General features: G+C 41.4%; 2 protein-coding genes across 6 annotated transcripts in view; both read right to left on the reverse strand.

The window, feature by feature from the left end:
* Positions 1–1,160: 1,160 nt before the first annotated feature.
* tbx16 (T-box transcription factor 16) lies at positions 1,161–6,721 on the reverse strand. Its single transcript, XM_037257853.1, has 10 exons — positions 5,924–6,721; positions 5,505–5,796; positions 5,264–5,417; positions 5,073–5,175; positions 3,740–3,904; positions 3,525–3,671; positions 3,379–3,449; positions 3,206–3,291; positions 2,252–2,465; positions 1,161–1,955 (listed from the first exon to the last, which is right to left on the reverse strand). Exons 2-10 carry the CDS (start codon positions 5,518–5,520, stop codon positions 1,517–1,519), a joined length of 1,395 nt encoding a protein of 464 aa, XP_037113748.1. The 5' UTR covers positions 5,521–5,796; positions 5,924–6,721; the 3' UTR covers positions 1,161–1,516.
* A 4,630-nt stretch (positions 6,722–11,351) lies between these two features.
* Positions 11,352–19,219, reverse strand: part of cabin1 (calcineurin binding protein 1) — a 28,692-nt gene continuing 20,824 nt past the window's right edge. For all 5 annotated transcript variants that reach the window (XM_037257802.1, XM_037257801.1, XM_037257800.1 and 2 more), the window contains 5 exons: positions 18,789–18,863; positions 16,541–16,802; positions 14,972–15,142; positions 13,684–13,886; positions 11,352–13,602 (listed from right to left, as the gene is read on the reverse strand). In XM_037257802.1, the coding sequence (XP_037113697.1) occupies positions 13,459–13,602; positions 13,684–13,886; positions 14,972–15,142; positions 16,541–16,802; positions 18,789–18,863 (855 nt within the window). In that variant the 3' untranslated portion in view covers positions 11,352–13,458. The remainder of the gene's footprint in view (positions 13,603–13,683; positions 13,887–14,971; positions 15,143–16,540; positions 16,803–18,788; positions 18,864–19,219) is intronic.

A 19,219-nucleotide genomic window follows, 5' to 3' on the forward strand; every position in this document is an offset into this window, starting at 1 on the left:
ACATTTAGCTATGCAAGCTAGTAGTGTCCAAAGAAAAAATGTGCTAGTAAGACTTTTACCATTGCACACTTTTTTCCCACCCAGTTTTTATACTTCACTTTGTTTACCCATTGTTTATTCTCTATCATACCTTTATTTCCCATGTTCCTAATGATAAACATAAACTAGCTAGCAAAAGACAGAATCTCTATAATATTATTTAGCTGACCTTCAAAAAACTTTTTTTTCAAAGTCAAAATGATGGAATTGGCGATTTGCACATCCCCCCTCCTCCAACAAAATGAATTGTACACTAGATGAGATATGTTCCTGGAGGATGACCTCCCACCCCTATCCCACCCCCCCATTTACAACAGTCATTAGTGGCTCATATCCCTCTCGGGTGGAGGCGCAGTATTCAGCCTGTGTTTTCCAGTTGTGAAAGGGTGGCCAACAACCTGCCATTGTCATGCTTTTTCCAGCCATTCACATGAAGAACAAGAGTCGTGCTTTGCTTTATGATGCTAGTGGGTAAACCTCAGCAGGTGAGCTGCAGTCGCACTTACACACAGTCTTTAATGCATGCTGGGCCTGTCGAAACTAGAGAGTGGCGCTCATTAGAGCCACAATGGAGAAATACAAATAAACACCGTTGAAAGATGTGCTGCTTATTAAACATTGCCGAAAACAGACAGACATACAGACCGGCCGGCGTGTTTACCTTACACTCCGTCCACATCTAATAAAGGCCAATACAGCAACGTGATCACAAATATCATGGTTTCTCTCAGAGGGGCGTTATGATGTGAAAGAAATTCATAATCTTTTACATAATCAATGGTCACATTCAGTTATGATACATTGTTAACAACCAATCAGAAGTCTTAATGATGGTGTGAAATGAACAAACTGCTTCTAATATTTGTTATTAGATATTTGGCCAGAATGGAAAATAAAATCGATATTTTTAGCAAAAAACATTTATTAGACACTTTTTTGCTAATAGGCCACATAAAATGTTTGTGCCTTACATGCTGTTTATAATATAAAGGCTAATTAATGAGTGCTTATTCAATGTGAAGTCTGCTGTTGTTGCCTTGTACTTGTGGGAAGTGTGATAAGAGGAAAAATCGAATCTAAAAGACATTTGAAGCAAATGGCCAAGATTTAAAGAGACGCCAAACAGACCATATTAGTCTTTATTTTTAGATCACATCAACACTAGGAGACAAAAATTAATTGCACACTTTCTTTTTTTTTTTACAAAAATAATATACTCACTAGATTAGAAGATGGAATGAAATACAAAATAAATAGACACCTCAACGATAAAGCAATTCCTCATCCTCAGTATGGCATTGCACACTTTTGTAGGCAAGTCTCAGTCCAGCCAGACGGCTCATTACTTGATATCACCGATGATTGTATTGTCGTCACAGGCCTTGGCCTGCGACTGCGTGAAAACGTGCACGCATGACACTGTGAGCAACACTGTGTTGGCATGGAGGAAGTCACTCAGTCTCCAATGGAGAGGCGCTCACCAGCAAGAATAAGAAAACAGTGGGTACTGGCTCCACTCGGTCACGTTGCCATGGGGATAGCCGTGATGCACTGCTTGCGTGGTGTAGTCAGCGGTCAGGTGATGAGGAGGCGGGTACTGGGCCGGACCAGAGCCGCTCCACTGTCCCAGGGGCTGCTCGGCGCCGTAAGGGCCGTAGATGTGGTGGCCGAGGACGCCCGGCTTGCTTGCTTGGGCCACAGTCATGTTGAGCACTCCGGGATAGTCTTGGGAGCTCGGGAAATGCTGGGGGGCGCAAGGGGAGGGGGCTACTACCTCCTGCGTGCGAGGCTTTGACGAGTCGTGATCGGAGACGGCCACCTCCGGGACGCGCGACTCGAAGCTGCTGCGGCCCGAACCGCTGGCGCTGCTTCCGACGCTGGAGGATGGGGAGGGAGACTTTCCGTACTCGTGGAACCTTGTCAAGCAAAGACAGAAGATCAGTATTGTTGAGATGCTGCCATAGGTCAGGCCCTAATCGTACCATTATTAAAAGTCATTTGAACAAATGTGTTGTAACAATCGAGTAGCGCTTCGCATGAATCAGTCGCCAAGAAGTATCTCTCAGCTTCAAAGAGGTTGGTGAGCCCTTTTCTACATAATTGACCATGAAATTCCATTTCTACTTCTGTACTTAATGCACTTGTACGTAACACAACTTGTATTTTGTGGGGGGCCATAAATCAGTCATTTAAGTTCTTTGCCAGGAGTCACCTGTAGGGCTGGTAGGATGCCGGAGCAGGAACCAGCTGCTCCGTGTTGTAAACGTCCCGTGATTCAGCCGCAGGAGGAGAGCCATTCCTGGCGCCGTGCTCTCTTTCTGTCGACCAAGGAGAGTAGCGCTCCTCCTTGATCTCGTCGACCTCCTTCTTCTTTTGCACCTCTGCTTCGTCTCCCTCGTAAGCTTCAAAAGACGACCTGCAGAAATCTGGAAAGCAACCAAAGAAGCAAAGCTCTTTTCTCACTCATCTTGTTGGTTCCAAATAAAAAAAACATTTGGTCTCACACGACGACGTTACTTTTTATGGATTCGCCAGTTGCGCTTGTTTCCAGAAGTATTCATAAGGTCACAATTAGTACACTGAGGAAATCTGTTTATGAGCCAGATTCACTAATATGTCCAGAACCTTTTCAAATTTATTGTTCAGAAAAAAAGTTATTAAACAACAATTATAATAAAATCTGAAAGATAGAGAACATGAAATCCTTTTAACATGACTTTGCTTACGTTTTATTTCCCTGCCAATATGTCTTATGCATCAGCACCAAGGTATTCAGATTAATATTTAGGCAGAAAAATACTACAGCTGTTTTGCCCTAAGGTGGCGACTGAAAATGACATCACAGTGCTTAAGGTCTCAGCTTGCTTAAGTCACAAGACCAAACTCAGAAAGACAGGTGAGGCTCGACGATTGTGACCTGAGCGTTTAGTGACCGTGATGTCATTTTCAGTCGACAACAAAACCAAAATGGCTGCACCCTGAGGTGATTTGGCGTTGACTTCCCCTTTAAATCTATGTAAGTATGCTCCGGGATGTTCTTAAGAGAATATAGACTTATTTAGACTTGAATAGATTGTTTTAAGATTGTAGCTCATTTCCCTCACACTATGAGATCTTTCATTTCTGAAAGACATGGACACTTTCTGAAGAGGAAAAGATTCAATACCTGATGGACTGTCCTCCTCAGCTTGCTTGTTCATTTCAGAGAGTTTGACTTTCTTGTCGAGGTCACCCAGGTTCTTGTTTGCGCGCCTGCAGAGCAGCACCAGCGTCAATAAAAGCAGTTTCAGCATATCAAATCAAAAACCTTGTTGATCTTTTTGTTCGTCACATGAGTACCTCTTCTTGGTCGTGCCTTCGTCACGAAAACCTTTGGCAAACGGGTTATGGTCGATCTTCAGTTTAGTGATCTGTGGGTGAAATTAGATTATCAGTGTGCTGTTGGTGTCTTCTCAGCCGTAAAGCCTAAAGAAACTCAAACAGACCTTTGTGTTCTGGTAGGCGGTGACCGCTGTGAAGGACGTCTCCGGGAAGGTGAACGTCTGGAAGACGCTCCAGCGGACGCTGAACAGGTCATCGGCTTGAACGATGTGGAAGCGTGGGTGGTAGCGATGCATTGAGTGCAAGATAATCTGCAGACGGGCGGAAACCAAGTCAAATTCTGCAATTTTATCAGCTCAAACGAATGTTTTCCATTTACGTGTCCGTGTTGGTCAAGAGTATTGTTGGTGAGCTTGAGTTTGAGGAAGGAAATGGACTGCTTCATCCAGTGGCTCCCCGGGGCGGGAGAGTCGGGGTGCAAGTACGTCCTGCAGGGGGGCTGAGGCTCCGCTTTACCCGCAACCTCCCATTTCTCTTTATTCCACTGTAGGACGGAGACAGAATGTCATTAAAGGCTAATCTGTCACACAGAGCGAGGTGAGTGACAGAGAGGGAAGTTCATCTCCCCTTCCCACAGTGAGAAGAGGACGACAGAGGGGAGAGTGATGGCTGGCTGTGCCACCCACTGAGATAGGGGGTAGTACAGTGGACTCCTGGCAGGGGATAGAAAAACAGGAAGAGATAGCACCCTTTGATGTTCAATGTTAGCAAAGGGGGGTTGACAAACTTGTCTGGGAGGCTGAGAGAAATCAACAGGCAAAGCTATTAAATAACTGACCAAAATGTGTCTTAATTCAGTGGGTCACCTTTCTGTTATAATGACGGGGAAATTGACCTACATGTAACTTCTGCTTATGATAGCAAATATACAAATGAAAATGGAGCATTTCACAAATTTACAAACATAGGCCAACAGATGTATCTATATTTTCTTTTGTGCTCATTCCGAATCTGTCCGCTTGGACATACAGGACTGTCTCAGAAAATTAGAATATTGTGATAAAGTTTTTTATTTTCTGTAATGCAATTAAAAAAAACAAAAATGTCGTACATTCTGGATTCATTACAAATCAACTGAAGTATTGCAAGCCTTTTATTAATTTAATTTTGGTTTTTAATTGCATTACAGAAAATAAAGAACTTTATCACAATATTCAAATTTTCTGAGACAGTCCTGTAAATGTTCATAATAATAATAATAATAATACTATCATTATATGTAACATAGTAATATTATTAATAATATTTATGACGTAAGGGTTCGTTCGGTTCAGCAACAGTTTGAATTTTTTTCATACCTATAATTAATTAATTTCGGTTTCTTTGTGTGTCTTAGCATGAAGGAATTGACAATAAAGCTGACTCTGACTCTGAACATGGTACAATACATATTTCGCAAGCTTTTATTGGTCATACTACAAAAACTAAAGAAAACATGAAAATGTTTCCAACAAACAGATTTGCTTCAATAAATAAAAAAATATTTTTAAATCTGCGCGAGAACTATTTTTAGGGCACATCTCCGATTATAATTTGCTGTTCACTAGTGTCATGAGAAATGTATATATTTTTTTCTTAAACAAGAAACTTATGTTATTGTTGCCACTAAGGAGCAACACGATAAGAGAAGATTTTTGGGGGGTTGTATTCACCTTATATCTGTAGCCGTCCTCTGGCACCATATCAACCAGCAAAATGTACTTGGCACATGGAATAAGACCGGATAGATTGACTTTGCAGTGTGGAAACATTCTCCTGGAAAACAAAAGTGAGTACGTGAGAATGCAAGAAGGAGACATGAAGTACTTTTGAACATTATTGTTGATGTTTTGGCGTATCTCACCTGCCCGGCTTAGTGATGATCATCTCTGTTCCGATCTCACAGAAGGTCCTCCAGAGTTCGGGGTCCTCCAGAGTCATGCGGATGTTGCCCTGCAGATAAGCGTCGCCAGAACCCATGGTAGAGGGAGGAGGCCCGCTGAAGTTGGCCTTCAAGTCTAGAAGACAAATAAAATGCATCTAGCTGTAATAAACTCTTTTTAAAAATATCATCCTGATTATCATGCTAAAAAAAGTCTACCTACCCCTGATGGACTGCATTTTGAAGATTCAGTCGGGTAATGTGTATATAGATAAGTATATATACAAGTCCTGCGGAGAGGGCCAATAAGAAATCCAAGCAATGATATCCACTGTTCTTTTTCTCTTGCGTTGAAAGGAAATCCAGTCATTCAGTCAAGTTCCATCGCTGATGTGAGCATCTTTCAGTCGCTGGCTCTGGGATGACCGTGACTTTTAAGGGGGTTTCTGCAGTGGGTGGGGTCAAGACAGTCATTCTCAGGCTTTGAAGTGGCACAATGATGAGCCAGTGTCCCACTGTGATTGGAGGTGGCAGAAATCAAAGAAACTTAACAGAGCCTTGATACCGTCCCCACAGGAAGAAGGTCGGAGGAAATGCATCTTTATTAACTGCTAAGAGACTTTTAAACAAATACGGACGTACTTTCCTGCCTGAAGATCTGGAATGGAAGGACAGCGGCACCAAAAGCTGTGTAAAGATCATTCACACAGACACAACCACACACAAAAATGTGTGCTAAATGACCTATTCACTTCATCCTGCAAAAGAGAAAGAAATTATGTCAGAATACAGTTAATGAGGAGGAGGTGGTTGACATTGTGCCATTGCAGGACAGGAAAATGGCCTCCAAACAATTTTTATTTGACAGTGATGGGTGTAAGTACCTTGACGTTTGAAGGCAAAACTCAACCAGGGCAAGCCATGTAGTCACGTTCACACACATTTGCACATTAGCCACATCACACTCAGTGTTATCTGTACTAATTTACAGTTATTTTTTAAAAATAGTCTCAAACCAGTCTTCATATTGTCTATGACTTTTTTGTTTGTTCAAATAAACATATTTGTGCATGTTTGACGGGCTATTGGTGAGCCAAACTGTGGAGCTACCCTCCCTTCATACTTGCTTCATAAAGTCACATCGACTGGTATCTTGTCAGTTTTGTGCGCACTACACAAAAATGTCTTTCAAAAACAAAACAAATGGCTATCTTTTGTAAAGCTCTTCAAATGTAAACAGGAAAGACTTGTTGAGTCAAACAATATCGTTCAAGTCTACGTCAAGTCTCATGAATATCAATTCAGTTGAGTCTCATTAAATCCTAAAATTGCCGACTTATTACTTTAACCAAGTCATGTGACTCCAAGTTCCCGACCTGTCATTTGCTAACATTAAACACACACTCGTTTTCTTCTCCATCAAAGAAATAACGCTGGGAGGGAAAGTCAGTGTAAACCCATAATGGCGTGATAACACTAGCACTCCTTCCACAGGTACATTTTACCTGAGGGCGTCCTCTCGTGCCTGCAGAACTGCCACCAATGCGTGTGTGTGTGTGTGTGTGTGTGTGTGTGTGTGTGTGTGTGTGTGTATTGGGGCTGTCTAGACAGGCCCACGCTCTGACAGATAATCTCATTAGGCTAGTTTCCCTGCGAGGAGCTACTTTCTGCATGTGCCGAAAGCCTGTGTATAGGCTGCCAATTAACAACCAGTTAGCACCACAAGCCCAAAGTCAGCCCTGAATGGGACAGGAGGGACAAACAATAAAAAGCTGCCGCAACAACCCGGACGTCGTTCCGCCGTTTGCATGCAACCGAAGTTCCGAGTGTCATACGAAGGCCCCGTCTCGGCTTGTGTCATAGCATGTTAATGCAGGCCACACAATTTGAATTGAAGTGATTTTGACGTCTCTGTCAACCTTTTTTGTTGCACAGTCATCCCACTTCCTCTTAACTTTCTCATTGTTTTCCCGTGCTGCATACATACAGAGCCTTCTCTTAACACCTCGGCACAAAAGCCACTTCAGTAACTGTATGGAAAGGGACACATTTAATACACTTGCAACAGGCGCACTTTAGAGGACATTCTGACACTGAGCAATCAGATATATCAGGGTGCATTAAGATTCCCTGTGAAAATATTGACTGTCTTGTTTGACACTTTGGCACCGGGTCGATGAGGAATGAAAAGGAAAAGAACACGCAGCTCGTAATGATGCACTTAAAGATGCAGAGAGCTCCGTGCAATCATTTTACAACCAAGTGACGTTAAATGCAGGCTTCTCCCAGAACAACCCCCTTCACTCCTAACACCCTCTTCCTCGCCGCAGTGGCACAACATTGGTCTTGAAGAAGTGCTATGTGCTTTTATATTCCTTATGTGCAACCAGTTGTTAGATTAATCACAGGTTGCGTGTGGCTCTCCTCACTTACCATTTAGCACTTAGGACAAGGCCGCGTAGACATCCTCGTCAACCCAGTCAGAGGTCATTGGTCGAGCTCAGCGGTTTTTTTTTTTACATCTTGTCGAAGGTAAATAGACTTTCACCTTAATTCATCTACACACCTCTTTACACCGCTTAACGTCTAATAATTGTTGTTTACTGCTCCTCACACCACCCCTAAGGCCTGAGGGGAGCACCCAGGAAGGTCAGTCCGTATCTTCCAGGATTACACTGAAAAACAGTCTTGGTTACATTTAAATGTATCGTACACTGTGTGCAGAATTATTAGGCAAGTGCGTAGTTTGACCATATGATCATTTTTATGCATCTTTTCCAACTCCATGCTGTAGAAGTGGATATGTGTTATGAGGGATGGTCAAGTTACGGAAGTTACTGACATCTGACCACCACTGAGCAAGACATACATGTTGAACCATCAAGACTGGGTGAGGAAATATTAGTAGACAGATTTTATGGACTGATGAGATGAGAGTGACTCTTGACAGACTTGCTGGAACCGTGGCTGGATCAGTAACGGCCACAGAGCTCCATTTCCAATCAGACGCTAGCAAGGTGGAGGCGGGGTACTGGTATGGGCTGGTATTACTAAAGATGAGCTGCTTGGAACTTTCCGTGTTAAAGGTAGACTTAAAATTAACTAAAATTAAAACAAAAAATAACTCAAATTAACCAACTTCCAGTTTTTAGAAGACACTTTCTTCAAGTAGCAGTACAGTACAGATTTTTGAAAATCACTGATTTTTGAAAACATCTTAATTCATAAATTTTGAGTTGTTAGTTTATTATTCTCACTTTAGCAAAAAAATAAATAAACAAGTGAGATGGGAAAATTTCCATTTTTACTTTAGTTGCATAATAATTCTGTTCACTAATTTGTTGCCTAATAATTGTACACACAATGAAATTTTCCCAAGAAAGCCAGAATGTCACTTTTATTTTTTAAATATTTAAGTTTAAGGTTTGTTAAGTTTGTTGTTTAAGTGTTGCAGTACAGCACCAATTCCTTGCTGAGGAGGACTTAGTCAATGTCAAAAATGTTTTGCCTTAAGTGGGGTCTCGGTACTAGCCCCATATACAACTTTATTTATATAGTGTACACAGTTTTAATTCATAGCTTCCCTATGTATTTAAGTATGCGTGTTTTAATCTCCATCTGTCTTATCATGATTGCTCGCTGCATTTTAAGTCGTTGGTGGTGGCTTGTGTCTTACTAGTTTACTTTACAATATTTGTAACTATTGTTTATGCAAAGTGCTCCGATAAAATCTCTTACAGAAGAAATGGTGTAACACAGAAAAAAAGATTGCATTTTTTTCCCCTGCAAGAGATCTTTTTCCATGTGCGAGAGCTGCTTTCTGGTGTGTGGGAGCTTTCTGGGTGTGAGTGAGAGGCCTTTTGGTGTGTGTGACTTTTTGTGGGCGAGCGGTAAATGTTATTTTAGGGTCTTCTTGGTACCTTCTCATTACAAGACAACTGAATTTTACAATTATTTTTCTGTCTTTTTTGTTTATATAATGAACCTAACTTCTTACCTATTTAGTCATATTGAAAGCAACTTTTCTTTGGGCTAAAACAGTATTTAAAATCTAAATAATTTAAATTCATGCCAACAATGTTAGTTAGCATATCAAAGCAAGCAAGTTGTTTTTAAACATATCTTTAAGTTGTAGTTATAGATGGGAGAACAGTTCTGAAAACTCTGTTGTGAAATGCAGGAAAGCTAATTTCATAACAGCACAACTTCAATTATCCAACATAAATTTTATTGACATTTGTTGCCTTCACCCAAACTTTTCTTTTTATAATGTCACCTGCTGCATTACTCATGCAGAATTAATACTAATAAAAAAAACATTTAAAAAAATAGCGGGAATAAGTGAGGGGTTGGCCGCACGAAATGGTCAGTACAAAATTGTAAAAATTTCTTCACTGTGCTGCTCAAGCTTTTTATCTTATTTGGAAGTGAAAGGTGGATCAGCCCTCAAAGCATTTTAGCAGTGGCAATTCCATAACATACTGGAGATTACAGGGGGGACTAGCGAGTCCTCAGCGTGGCCCCTGGGACAAAACTGGGCCATCAGACCCGAGTAAAAGAAGGCCACTTAGACGCAAGCTGGACTGACGGGTATCTTTACTCCCCGTCAATCGTCGCCCACACGCAGTCAGACGACCAGGGGCCTAGATCTCCTTTTCGGCCATTTGCTTTAACTGCACGGATCCCCCTGTGCTCTACTGTTAACAGCTGCCGATATACAGCCCGGGCTGAGGATCAGACGGCTCTCTAGCAGCCCAATAAAGAGCCCCTGGAGTGGACTGACGAGAAATCTCACACCTTTCGCTGACATTAGCAATGCAACATGCCCTTTTGATGCCTAAGTGGCCACTTTGAGGGCTTCGCAGAGATAGGAGCCTCATGGCTGGATGCAACGCCATGACGGAGCAAGCTCAAGTGTGTGTGGCACATATATATATATATATATATATATATCAAAACCTCATGGGTGATTTAGGACACCATGGAGAATCCAACATTAACTGCAGCCTTAGAGGTTAGATCTGTATTTGTAATCAAGTTGAGTGTCCCATACAGAAAACGGGGGCCGGCTATGCTCACATTTGGTCCCCCAAATAAGAAAACAAAGCCCACATCTCACTCGGGCAAAGGGGCAAATGACAACTTCACAGCACTTCATAAAAAACTGCTGGAAGTTGCTAATGAAGACTAATGACTTCCCTCGTGTCGCAGACTTCACACCCGAGTGTACAAGCCCTTTGAGCACCAAAGTGGTAAGCAGGGTGGTCTGTTCAGGAAAAACAGTTTAACTGCTAATGTGCTGCATATTTAGTTTTTCGAAAATGTTGAGAATTACTAAGAGGTAGACAATCAAATGCAGACAATGTCATACAAAGGAGTTAATGATTAGAATTCCCACATGAACATATTAGGTAAGTGCAAGCAAATGGCATTGCTAGTCTGTAACTAACCACAGTGCAGCTCAGCCTCTGGCTAATGGGCGTCATGGCCAGCGGTACGTCATTGCATTTGTTATCGCATTCAGACCAGGGATGGGTAACTGCCGACTACATTCTCAGTGAACTCTTGAGTAATTTCCCCCAAAACACATTTTTTTCAGGGACATTTTTAAAAGGTGTTTCAGTGTTTTTTGAAGAATTTCTAAGGTTGACAATAAAAAAGAAGAAAACAATCAAAAATTGTTCTTGGACTACATGTTGGTTTGTTGTACATCAAATTTGTGCCATCCTTGAATGGTAATTTTTATGAGCTCTTCGCACTGTAAAAAAAAAACCCCCACAGTACTATGTGGTTATATTTTGATTTGTAATTTAGGCAGAATACATGTATTGAGAAATATTTTAGGAAAAATGAAGTCTATTAAGAGCACGTGTTTTGCACGTATGATCAAACGAGGTCCATATATAAAATGGTATCATACATCTGGTTAGAAGTGCATGCACGAAAACAATGTCTGATCATGTAAGTAATAAGATATTGTAAGTTCGATAATGAAATTGTTTTGTCTATCCGGTGGACAATATGACCACTTGTAATTGTATTGATGTAAGGAGGCAAACAGCCGTAAACATTTGTTGTTGAGGCTTTATCTTTTATTGAACATGCCTTCAAATGCTTGATTCATACTGTCAGGTTTAAATAACGTAACCTATTCAAGTGTTTGAGTGTAAAAATCTCCCAATGAAGATGAGGCCAAATACATAAAGTAGGAGTTAAGCTGTACCTTGAGCCAAGCAGTAGCAATCATTTTATGACAGTGGAATGGAAGATTTGATTTTACATGTGCAAAATGGTAAGATAGAAAGGAAGTGCTTAGACATGCAGTAAGATGTCATGTAGATTTCATATGACAGATTATACTGGTTGACAATGATGTCACACGTCAGCATGCGTCACTGGCGCTCGGCGTTGGTCTTCCCAACACTTCCGCAGGCCTCAAACTCACCAAAGATATAAACACTGTCCTACCTGCTGCATTGCTCCATGTACTATGACATATGGATGTATTTGAATAGCCTATAGTTTAGAAATTTTTAAAATATATTTTTGGTTAGAGTTCCATAGTGGACTGAGGCCAGACAATTCGCCTCTCAGCTGATACATTTGCGCAACAGAAAAAATAAAAATATACTGTATCTCACGCCTCATTGCAACAACCATGTAAAGAAATAACAGTTAAAAAAAAAAAAAAAAAGGGGTTTTGACAAGGTTAATCATGTACAGGTTTTCATTTACAGTTTCATTATTTTTTTCCAGAAAACAAAACAACCCGGTAAATACCCTTAGTTTGATAGAAAACAAATAGTAAAAAAACATTCTGTTGTCTTCCACTGAGTAACACGACAAATTGACCAATGAAAAGGCGTCGAAATTTAGAGACACCGTTTCAGCATGCATGTTGAATTCTAGTAAATTTAGTGAAGGGTTTGGAAAGCCAGTCTCACCTCCCAACGCACGCACGCACACACACACGCACGCACACGCACACACCACTACGGCTGCCAAAGGTATTTGGATTACGATATGTACAAATTGTCCTCTTTCAACATCATTTACATCAGTGCTGGTGACGGGCGTCTCCCTGGTGAGAACCTCACGGCTACTAATGTACTCCCGAAAAAGAAAAAAAAAAAACATCGTGTTGCAAGGAACACGGCGAGTACAAAAGCAGCACACGTGAGCGCTCTACTGAACAAAATGTTGAATGTAAACATTTCCCATGTGCTACAAGTTTCGGCGGCGTCCGGTAACTGTCCTTCTGTCACCTGTGTTGTGTTCCATTGAAATACATCACAACGGGCATTGGTCCTTATCCCAAGAGGTGGACGAAGGTGCAGACCGTGATGATGCATAAAAGGGTGACAGTCGGCTTGGGCGTGCCGCCGTGATATGCATAGACGGCATGTTTCAGACTGCTGAGACTAAAGCTGTGGTGATTCAAACAAACTGGGCAACACTGTCATAGCCAACTAGAATACTGCATTTCTCAATTGGAGGTTGATGGGCAAGGTGGAACAATTACAGAAATCAAGACTGAAGCTGCAAGTATGTGACAGTGGCGCAGGGCTTGATAAGAGTCACACCAGCAGAGAGCGGTCTGCTCAAACAGGAAAGCTGGTTGAGGATTTCTTAGATATCCTTGACATTCACCTTAAGGTCCATGTACAAGTCCGTTATGTAATTATGTACTCCTGATCTTTGATGTGACATTGAAGTTCCACGTTTCAGTACAATCACTAGTATGGCACCTTTGGTAAAGCTTGTGAAGCAAAACTGTGTACGACTGTATTTGAGTGATTCTGAAATTTGGAATCACTCGAGCAAATCACTGGCCAAGTACAGTTCAGTCGGTTTTAGCTTTTTACAACTGATTTTTATACTCTTAGGACTCAGTATTATTTTAGGTAGTATAAAAGGTTTGAAAACATCTACGTTAGTTTCTGCTGTCAATATGATACATGTTACTGGCACTCCAACTGAATGACAAAAGCTCCTCACGCCAACAATGGGGTTTTGAGTTGTAACACATTGCAATATGTTTAGGTTTAATTGCGGTATAAAACAGCGCTGAATTGTCCAACTAGTGAGGACAATGCTGGTACATGGACCTTAAGTTCGATTTGACGGATATGGAATAAATGCTCAAAGGGGTTTCCACACAGGCGACCTGGTGATGCTCAGATGTCCATGTAATCGTCCTCCTCGTCCGACTCGCTCTCAAACGACGACTCCTGGCTAGACGTCTCCTGCACCTCCAGGGAAGGCTGGCTGAGAGTGTCCTTCTTGACCGTGGCGGCAGACTGCGACGACAGGATGACGTTCTGCCCGGGATCAGACAGTAGGGGTCACAGATGAGCGCAGCAGCACGCGCACAGAATCAAAAGTGGCGTTCCGAATCCTACCTTGAGTCTTTGTTTGGTTTCCTCAGAAATGCTGCCTTTGGGAGAGAGAAGCGTGGGTGTGGGGGGTGTCACTGTGATTTCTGGGGGGAACTTGGTGACAGCTGAGGGGATGAAGAGCTTTGGCATGTTAGGCGGGATGCGGGAGCGGATTCGACCGGGGTCTGGAAGCTTTGACAGATCACTGCTGGCATAGTTCTGCTGGTCTGGGGAGAAACATGTGCACACCACACTGGTCATTGTTCTACTTAAATGAATGGCCACCATTAAATTCTATTTAGTACAATGGAGCTTCTCAAGTCACGCTACTCTGAACTTGGACACAGTTGGACACAGTAGTGTTTTCTTTCTTCTAAAGGACATTTCTAAGTGACACTCGAACCTTTGAACAGTTGTGTAACATTCAAGAGTGAGTTTTCATGGTGAAAAAAATTGTCTGCATGATGCCCAATGTTTGAACAGTCGTGTTTATTTTGGGAAACTCTGGTTTGAAAATTAAACTGTACTGGTAAAAGACGTCAGTAGATGGTAGCCTTGCATGTGTTTTGGATGAAATCACTGATGTCCCAATGTAATCCAAATGGAATGCGGAAACCCATAAACATGGTGAATCGTTGGAATGGAAAGAAAAAGTTACAAGCACCTCGTGAAGTGTTCATCACGTTAAATCTACAATTTGAGTTGAAAACGAGACAAGATTACAGAGATTATTTAAATTTAATCACAAATGTACATACATGCACAAATACGCTCATGCAATACTAAATACTACTACGAGTCAAATGTAAAATCCTTACACTGGTGATTTTTTCTAAATATATTACGTTGCATTCAAAAGCACATTTTTATTGTTATTATTTTATAAAGGAAAAGTACTGTTCAGATGTATGAGTTGTCACTAAAGCAAAAATTATTAGGATAAACGTCACTATTGCCATAAAATATACCTTTTCGCAAAAAGCTTTTCTGTGTTCATTTTATTTGACCTCCAACCCATGTTCCATGCTGATTACCAAAAATAAGGCAGAAACAAACTATTTTGTTATTAAAGAATAGAGTCGCATCTTTCATTTTGTCATTTCTGTGTTTACATAGTCATAAAATCCAATATTCATATTATTGAAAAATCGGTCAGAATGTTCCAAATTAGCTTGCACTCAACTCACTTTATAAAGGCAAATATAATGATAATATATTGCGATAAAATGCTTCTTGCTTCAGCTTCTTGTGCATCCATAAGTAGTAAAAGTAAGTACACTTGAACTTGTAAGCGCCCTGCTGTGTTGCTGACCTGGACACTGCTGCGTGCTGCTGCTGCTACATGTGGCCGTCTCCTCACGGAACCAACCGGCCGCTGCTGCTGCTTCCCGTGCTTGGGACACAGTGGCCAGTTTCATCTGTTGACAGAGGTGCGATTCCTGTTGTCGGTACAAGAGTCCCTCTGTGGGCTCCTCACGCTCTTCTGGGGTGGGGGCGGGGGAGTAATAACAAAAACTTGTTACAATCCATAATCAGATCAAACTGATTATTTCTGTTCATTTGGAAAAAAATCAGAATCTATTAAAATGTCATCTTGGCTGCAGCTTTGTCAAAACTCAGACATCCTTGACGTCAATACTGATTGAATCATTTTATTGATTGAATGAATGCAACCAACAGATGAAGAACACAGTGTTTCTTGGACATAGCAAACACTGACGTCAATAGTCTAAGAATCGTACCATGCAATTTTACACTTGATGACTTTTATTAAAAAGAAAAAAAATGCCCTGCAGCTGTGACAGATAAAAAGAAACGAACAAATACATATTCAAGCTTCTGCATGAATAGGGTCTAACTTTTAATTTGTGCAAACATTCTAAACTCCCAATTGCCTCAATTTTGTTGTGCGACTATAGAAAAACTGCTCACAATCTCCCAAACACTGAAACTCTGTTAGGCCACTAACTTAATATTAAGGCTTCATTAGAATTGTGAATCATAAATTATGTAGACACGTGTGATTTACAGCTATGACTTGCACACACCCATTAATGGTTTTATTAATGCTGTAAAGGGTAAACTCATTAAAATAAGAATGAGGAATAGACTTGCCTTGAGAGCTAAATCAAGCTATATGAAGAAGCTCTTCATTGACATCTAGTGGCATCTTTCTCAGTTCATTTTATACTAAAAACACATGTATTGCTTTTACAATTGTTTTTATTTGGCATCATGATGCACCAGTGGTTAGCATGATCGCTTCAGTGTTCTTAGGTTTGGGGTTTGACTCTCGGCTCCGCTCTTCCTGTGTGGAGTTTGTATGTTCTCTTTATGCTTGTGTTGGCCCCAAATTTACATGTCAACTTCATTTTGTGGGTAACACCACAAAACCATCCAATAAAGTTTCTTTTTCCTGCGACTATTAATGCCACATTACTACCATAACTGAAATTCCGAACTTGAATATAAGGCAACTGCTCTAGTAAGTATTGCTGACTTTTGACAGAACTCATCTGTACATGCTTTGATGAAAATGATGCAGTGGATTGTTTTCTGTTTGTATCTCTTGTTTGTCATAGTTTGAATGGCTTTCACTTGAGTGTATTTGTCTTCATTTGATTGGTTATGTGTGGTTTGCCTGTTTGAAATGAATAAATTCAATTCAAGTTCAAAATAAGTGAAATAATTAAGTCAAGCCCCTGAGTTACAGGTCTAAAATGAAGCGTGTGAGTAAACAGTGTTAGGCTATTATTATGTAATAGCGCTACAGAAGTTGACAGGCGCCCTCTGCTGGTCCAGCCACGCTCCATCTAAGAGCTCCTACTAAGTGACGCCATCCTTTGATGGACAATTACAAATGAAGTGGATCTCACTATACCTGTGTGTTGTAGGAAGGACAGAGCTGCTGCTGCTGCAGGGTGGCATGCCATTCTTCTCTGTGGTTGCTGATCATGGAATCCCGACGTTTGAGGTCTGGGTAACTTGCTCAGGGGCTCAAACATCACTTTGGCTTGACCTTCCTGGTTGGACAATGGGTGACACGTGGCGTGGCTGAGCAGAACCGGCGTTGTCAGAGCGGCAGGGAAGAAGAGATCTCTGTGCTCCTTGTATTTAGGCGTGGTAGGAGCGTCGCACGTGGGCTGCAGGAAGATGGGTTGTTATGAGAAGCTCTCACTGACTAGGGATGCACCAGCAGAACTTAACTCAAGTAGGTTTCTTAAAAAATGTGCATCCTCTGACCTTGAGGGAGAATCTGATCCAAATCTCTCAGTCAAAGGATCCAAATGAGCAATGGTTCAGAGTCTATCTCCTCTAGCAAGAATTGTCACTTCCCTCTGGTGATGTTCTAGCTCTGAATCCCTCCCTGATAAACTACTGAATTTTTTTCACTAACAAAAAACAAGAGTTGCATAAACAACCTATGGCTGGCTCCTCTGAAACCCTCCCTGTTCAATTCCTGATTTTTTTTCTTCAGAGGATCACTAACAAAAAACAAGAGTTGCACAAACAACCTGTGACAACAGTGGGCTGGCTCCCATAGAGCTGCTGCCATGGCAACAGTGGAGCACATTTAGCAGAAATGAATACTTTCTCTCATCCTCTTTTTTAAAATGGATGAGAAAGGAATGGAAGAGAAGCCCAAAGCCTGTTCTTCCCTGGGTCTTATTATTTTCAAAGTCTGGGGAATCACATTGCAGAGCAACCTTCCCAAAGCATGAACAAAAATGACACCGTTACAGTCGTGTCAGAAGCTTCAAGCATGCTCCAGCTTTGATGATTCACTCATTAATTAAGCATCACCACAATTGATACTATTCAGAACAAACCCCAATTCCAATGAAGGCGAAATGTAACATCAAAAATATATTAAAATAATGTGCAAATCTTTTTCAACTGAAAATTGCTGAAAAACTACAGTATTTATGTATGATTTTTTTTAAGTTAAGATTTAAAAGGGTGACCCAATAATTACTAAAGATTTTTTTTCCCCAATCATTGGTACAGTGGAAGGAAATTATTCTTGGACAGAACTCAAAAAGGTTCTTTGCAGTTATTGACACTGGCCTAAATCAGATTTGGATGGCGTTGTTCTGACAGATGAAATAAAAATAAAGTAAAAAACCCCAGCACAGCCAATGTTCATCCTTAGCGCTACACAGGCACCTTGGCACTCTACTTGTGTGGGCTTGAAAAAATGTGTGGACGTGTAAAAGAAGCAGGCACAGAATGTTCATATTGGGGCCTGGAGCACAGAGGTGTCTCCTCACATTTGCTACAGGCAGCACAATGATTCCACGTAGCCAGCTGGTGGATTAGGCTGGGGAAATAGGCGGCCGCCAGATGCACACTCTCCTCTTTTGTTAGGACGTGATGAAGAGAAGTAATTGGCAATGTTTTTCCTCCCTCGAACTGTAAGTTAAGCAATTTAAAAAAATCCCGTTTCTATTAGATTTTTATGAATGTACCGGTGTTCCATTTCCATTTTTGACAAGTGACTGTGCTTATGTACAGGTAAGGGACAGGCAAACTGTTGCTATGCTGAGATCAATGACATAATGGGAACTCGTGAGTAAGGCACAAATGCCAATAGGGAATTTCACTGGGTTATATTTAGCGCTGGCGTCTAAATTTGGGGATTACCAAATTATTAATCAGTTTGGCACAATTTACCTCATGACACACACACGCACTGAATACTAGCAAATATTTTTCACCAACACCTCCTCACCATGACAACAAAAGTGAAAACGGAAGTAAACCGGTGCTCCCTTTACTACAACAACACGGCACTGAGGGAAAACTGTATTCACTATTCAAAGAATACTTTGGACAAGATTTTAAAATGTGTGTCTGGGAATTTTTCAATGATGATTGAAAAATCATTAACCTAACTCGCAACCTTAATTCTTGCTGTTTGGAGCAGTTCTACCAATCCACACTGACACATAGTGTTGCTTTAACTTTTCGAGAAAACATCTATGTCACTACTCATCACAGGGTATGATAACTTTTTAGCGTGGATTCAAGTGAGACTGAAATGACAATGTGAGTGTGCGGCTGGGAATGAATGTTCACCCTGCGGGAGTGCGAATACGCAGTGAGTAAGAGAGATGAGGTGGCTGTACCTGTCGTTGAGCAGAAGTAGCCAACTGTATCTGGCAAAACTTCACGGCCTGGTCCAGAGCCACATCCTCATCAACCTGAAGCAAGAAGAGGAAGAATAGCCATTAGGGACAGTGAGAGTTCCCTCTCTTCACAAACCTCTCTCTTTCAATGTACTCTTTCTTGCATGGGTCTAATGGACTAAATGCACAGCCACGATGGATTTCCAATTCTGTGTAAGATCGATCCAGCAGAGTTAGGCACTGTTTGCAGCGGTTGCTATGAGTGGACGCTTAGCAGGCCGGCGTTGTCGAGCTTGGCGACGGCAAAACATGGTGCAATTAGCAGTACCGGTGCTGCTGATCCGTCTCACAGCTATAATGTTCCTTCCAATCAGCTGTTGGGTGTAAAAGCGCTATCCCCAAAAGGCGGGATTTTGTAGTTTATTTTTTTA

Source organism: Syngnathus acus, chromosome 9 (genome assembly GCF_901709675.1).
Source record: "Syngnathus acus chromosome 9, fSynAcu1.2, whole genome shotgun sequence".
NCBI classification, from domain to species: domain Eukaryota; kingdom Metazoa; phylum Chordata; class Actinopteri; order Syngnathiformes; family Syngnathidae; genus Syngnathus; species Syngnathus acus.

Bases quoted from the DNA above. Each gene is read 5' to 3' on its own strand.
- tbx16 (XM_037257853.1), bottom strand. The intron at 3,292-3,378 runs GTACTCATGTGA...GCTGCTCTGCAG, and splicing joins GAAGGCACGACCAAGAAGAG to GCGCGCAAACAAGAACCTGG. The intron at 2,466-3,205 runs GTATTGAATCTT...GTTGCTTTCCAG, and splicing joins TGAGGAGGACAGTCCATCAG to ATTTCTGCAGGTCGTCTTTT.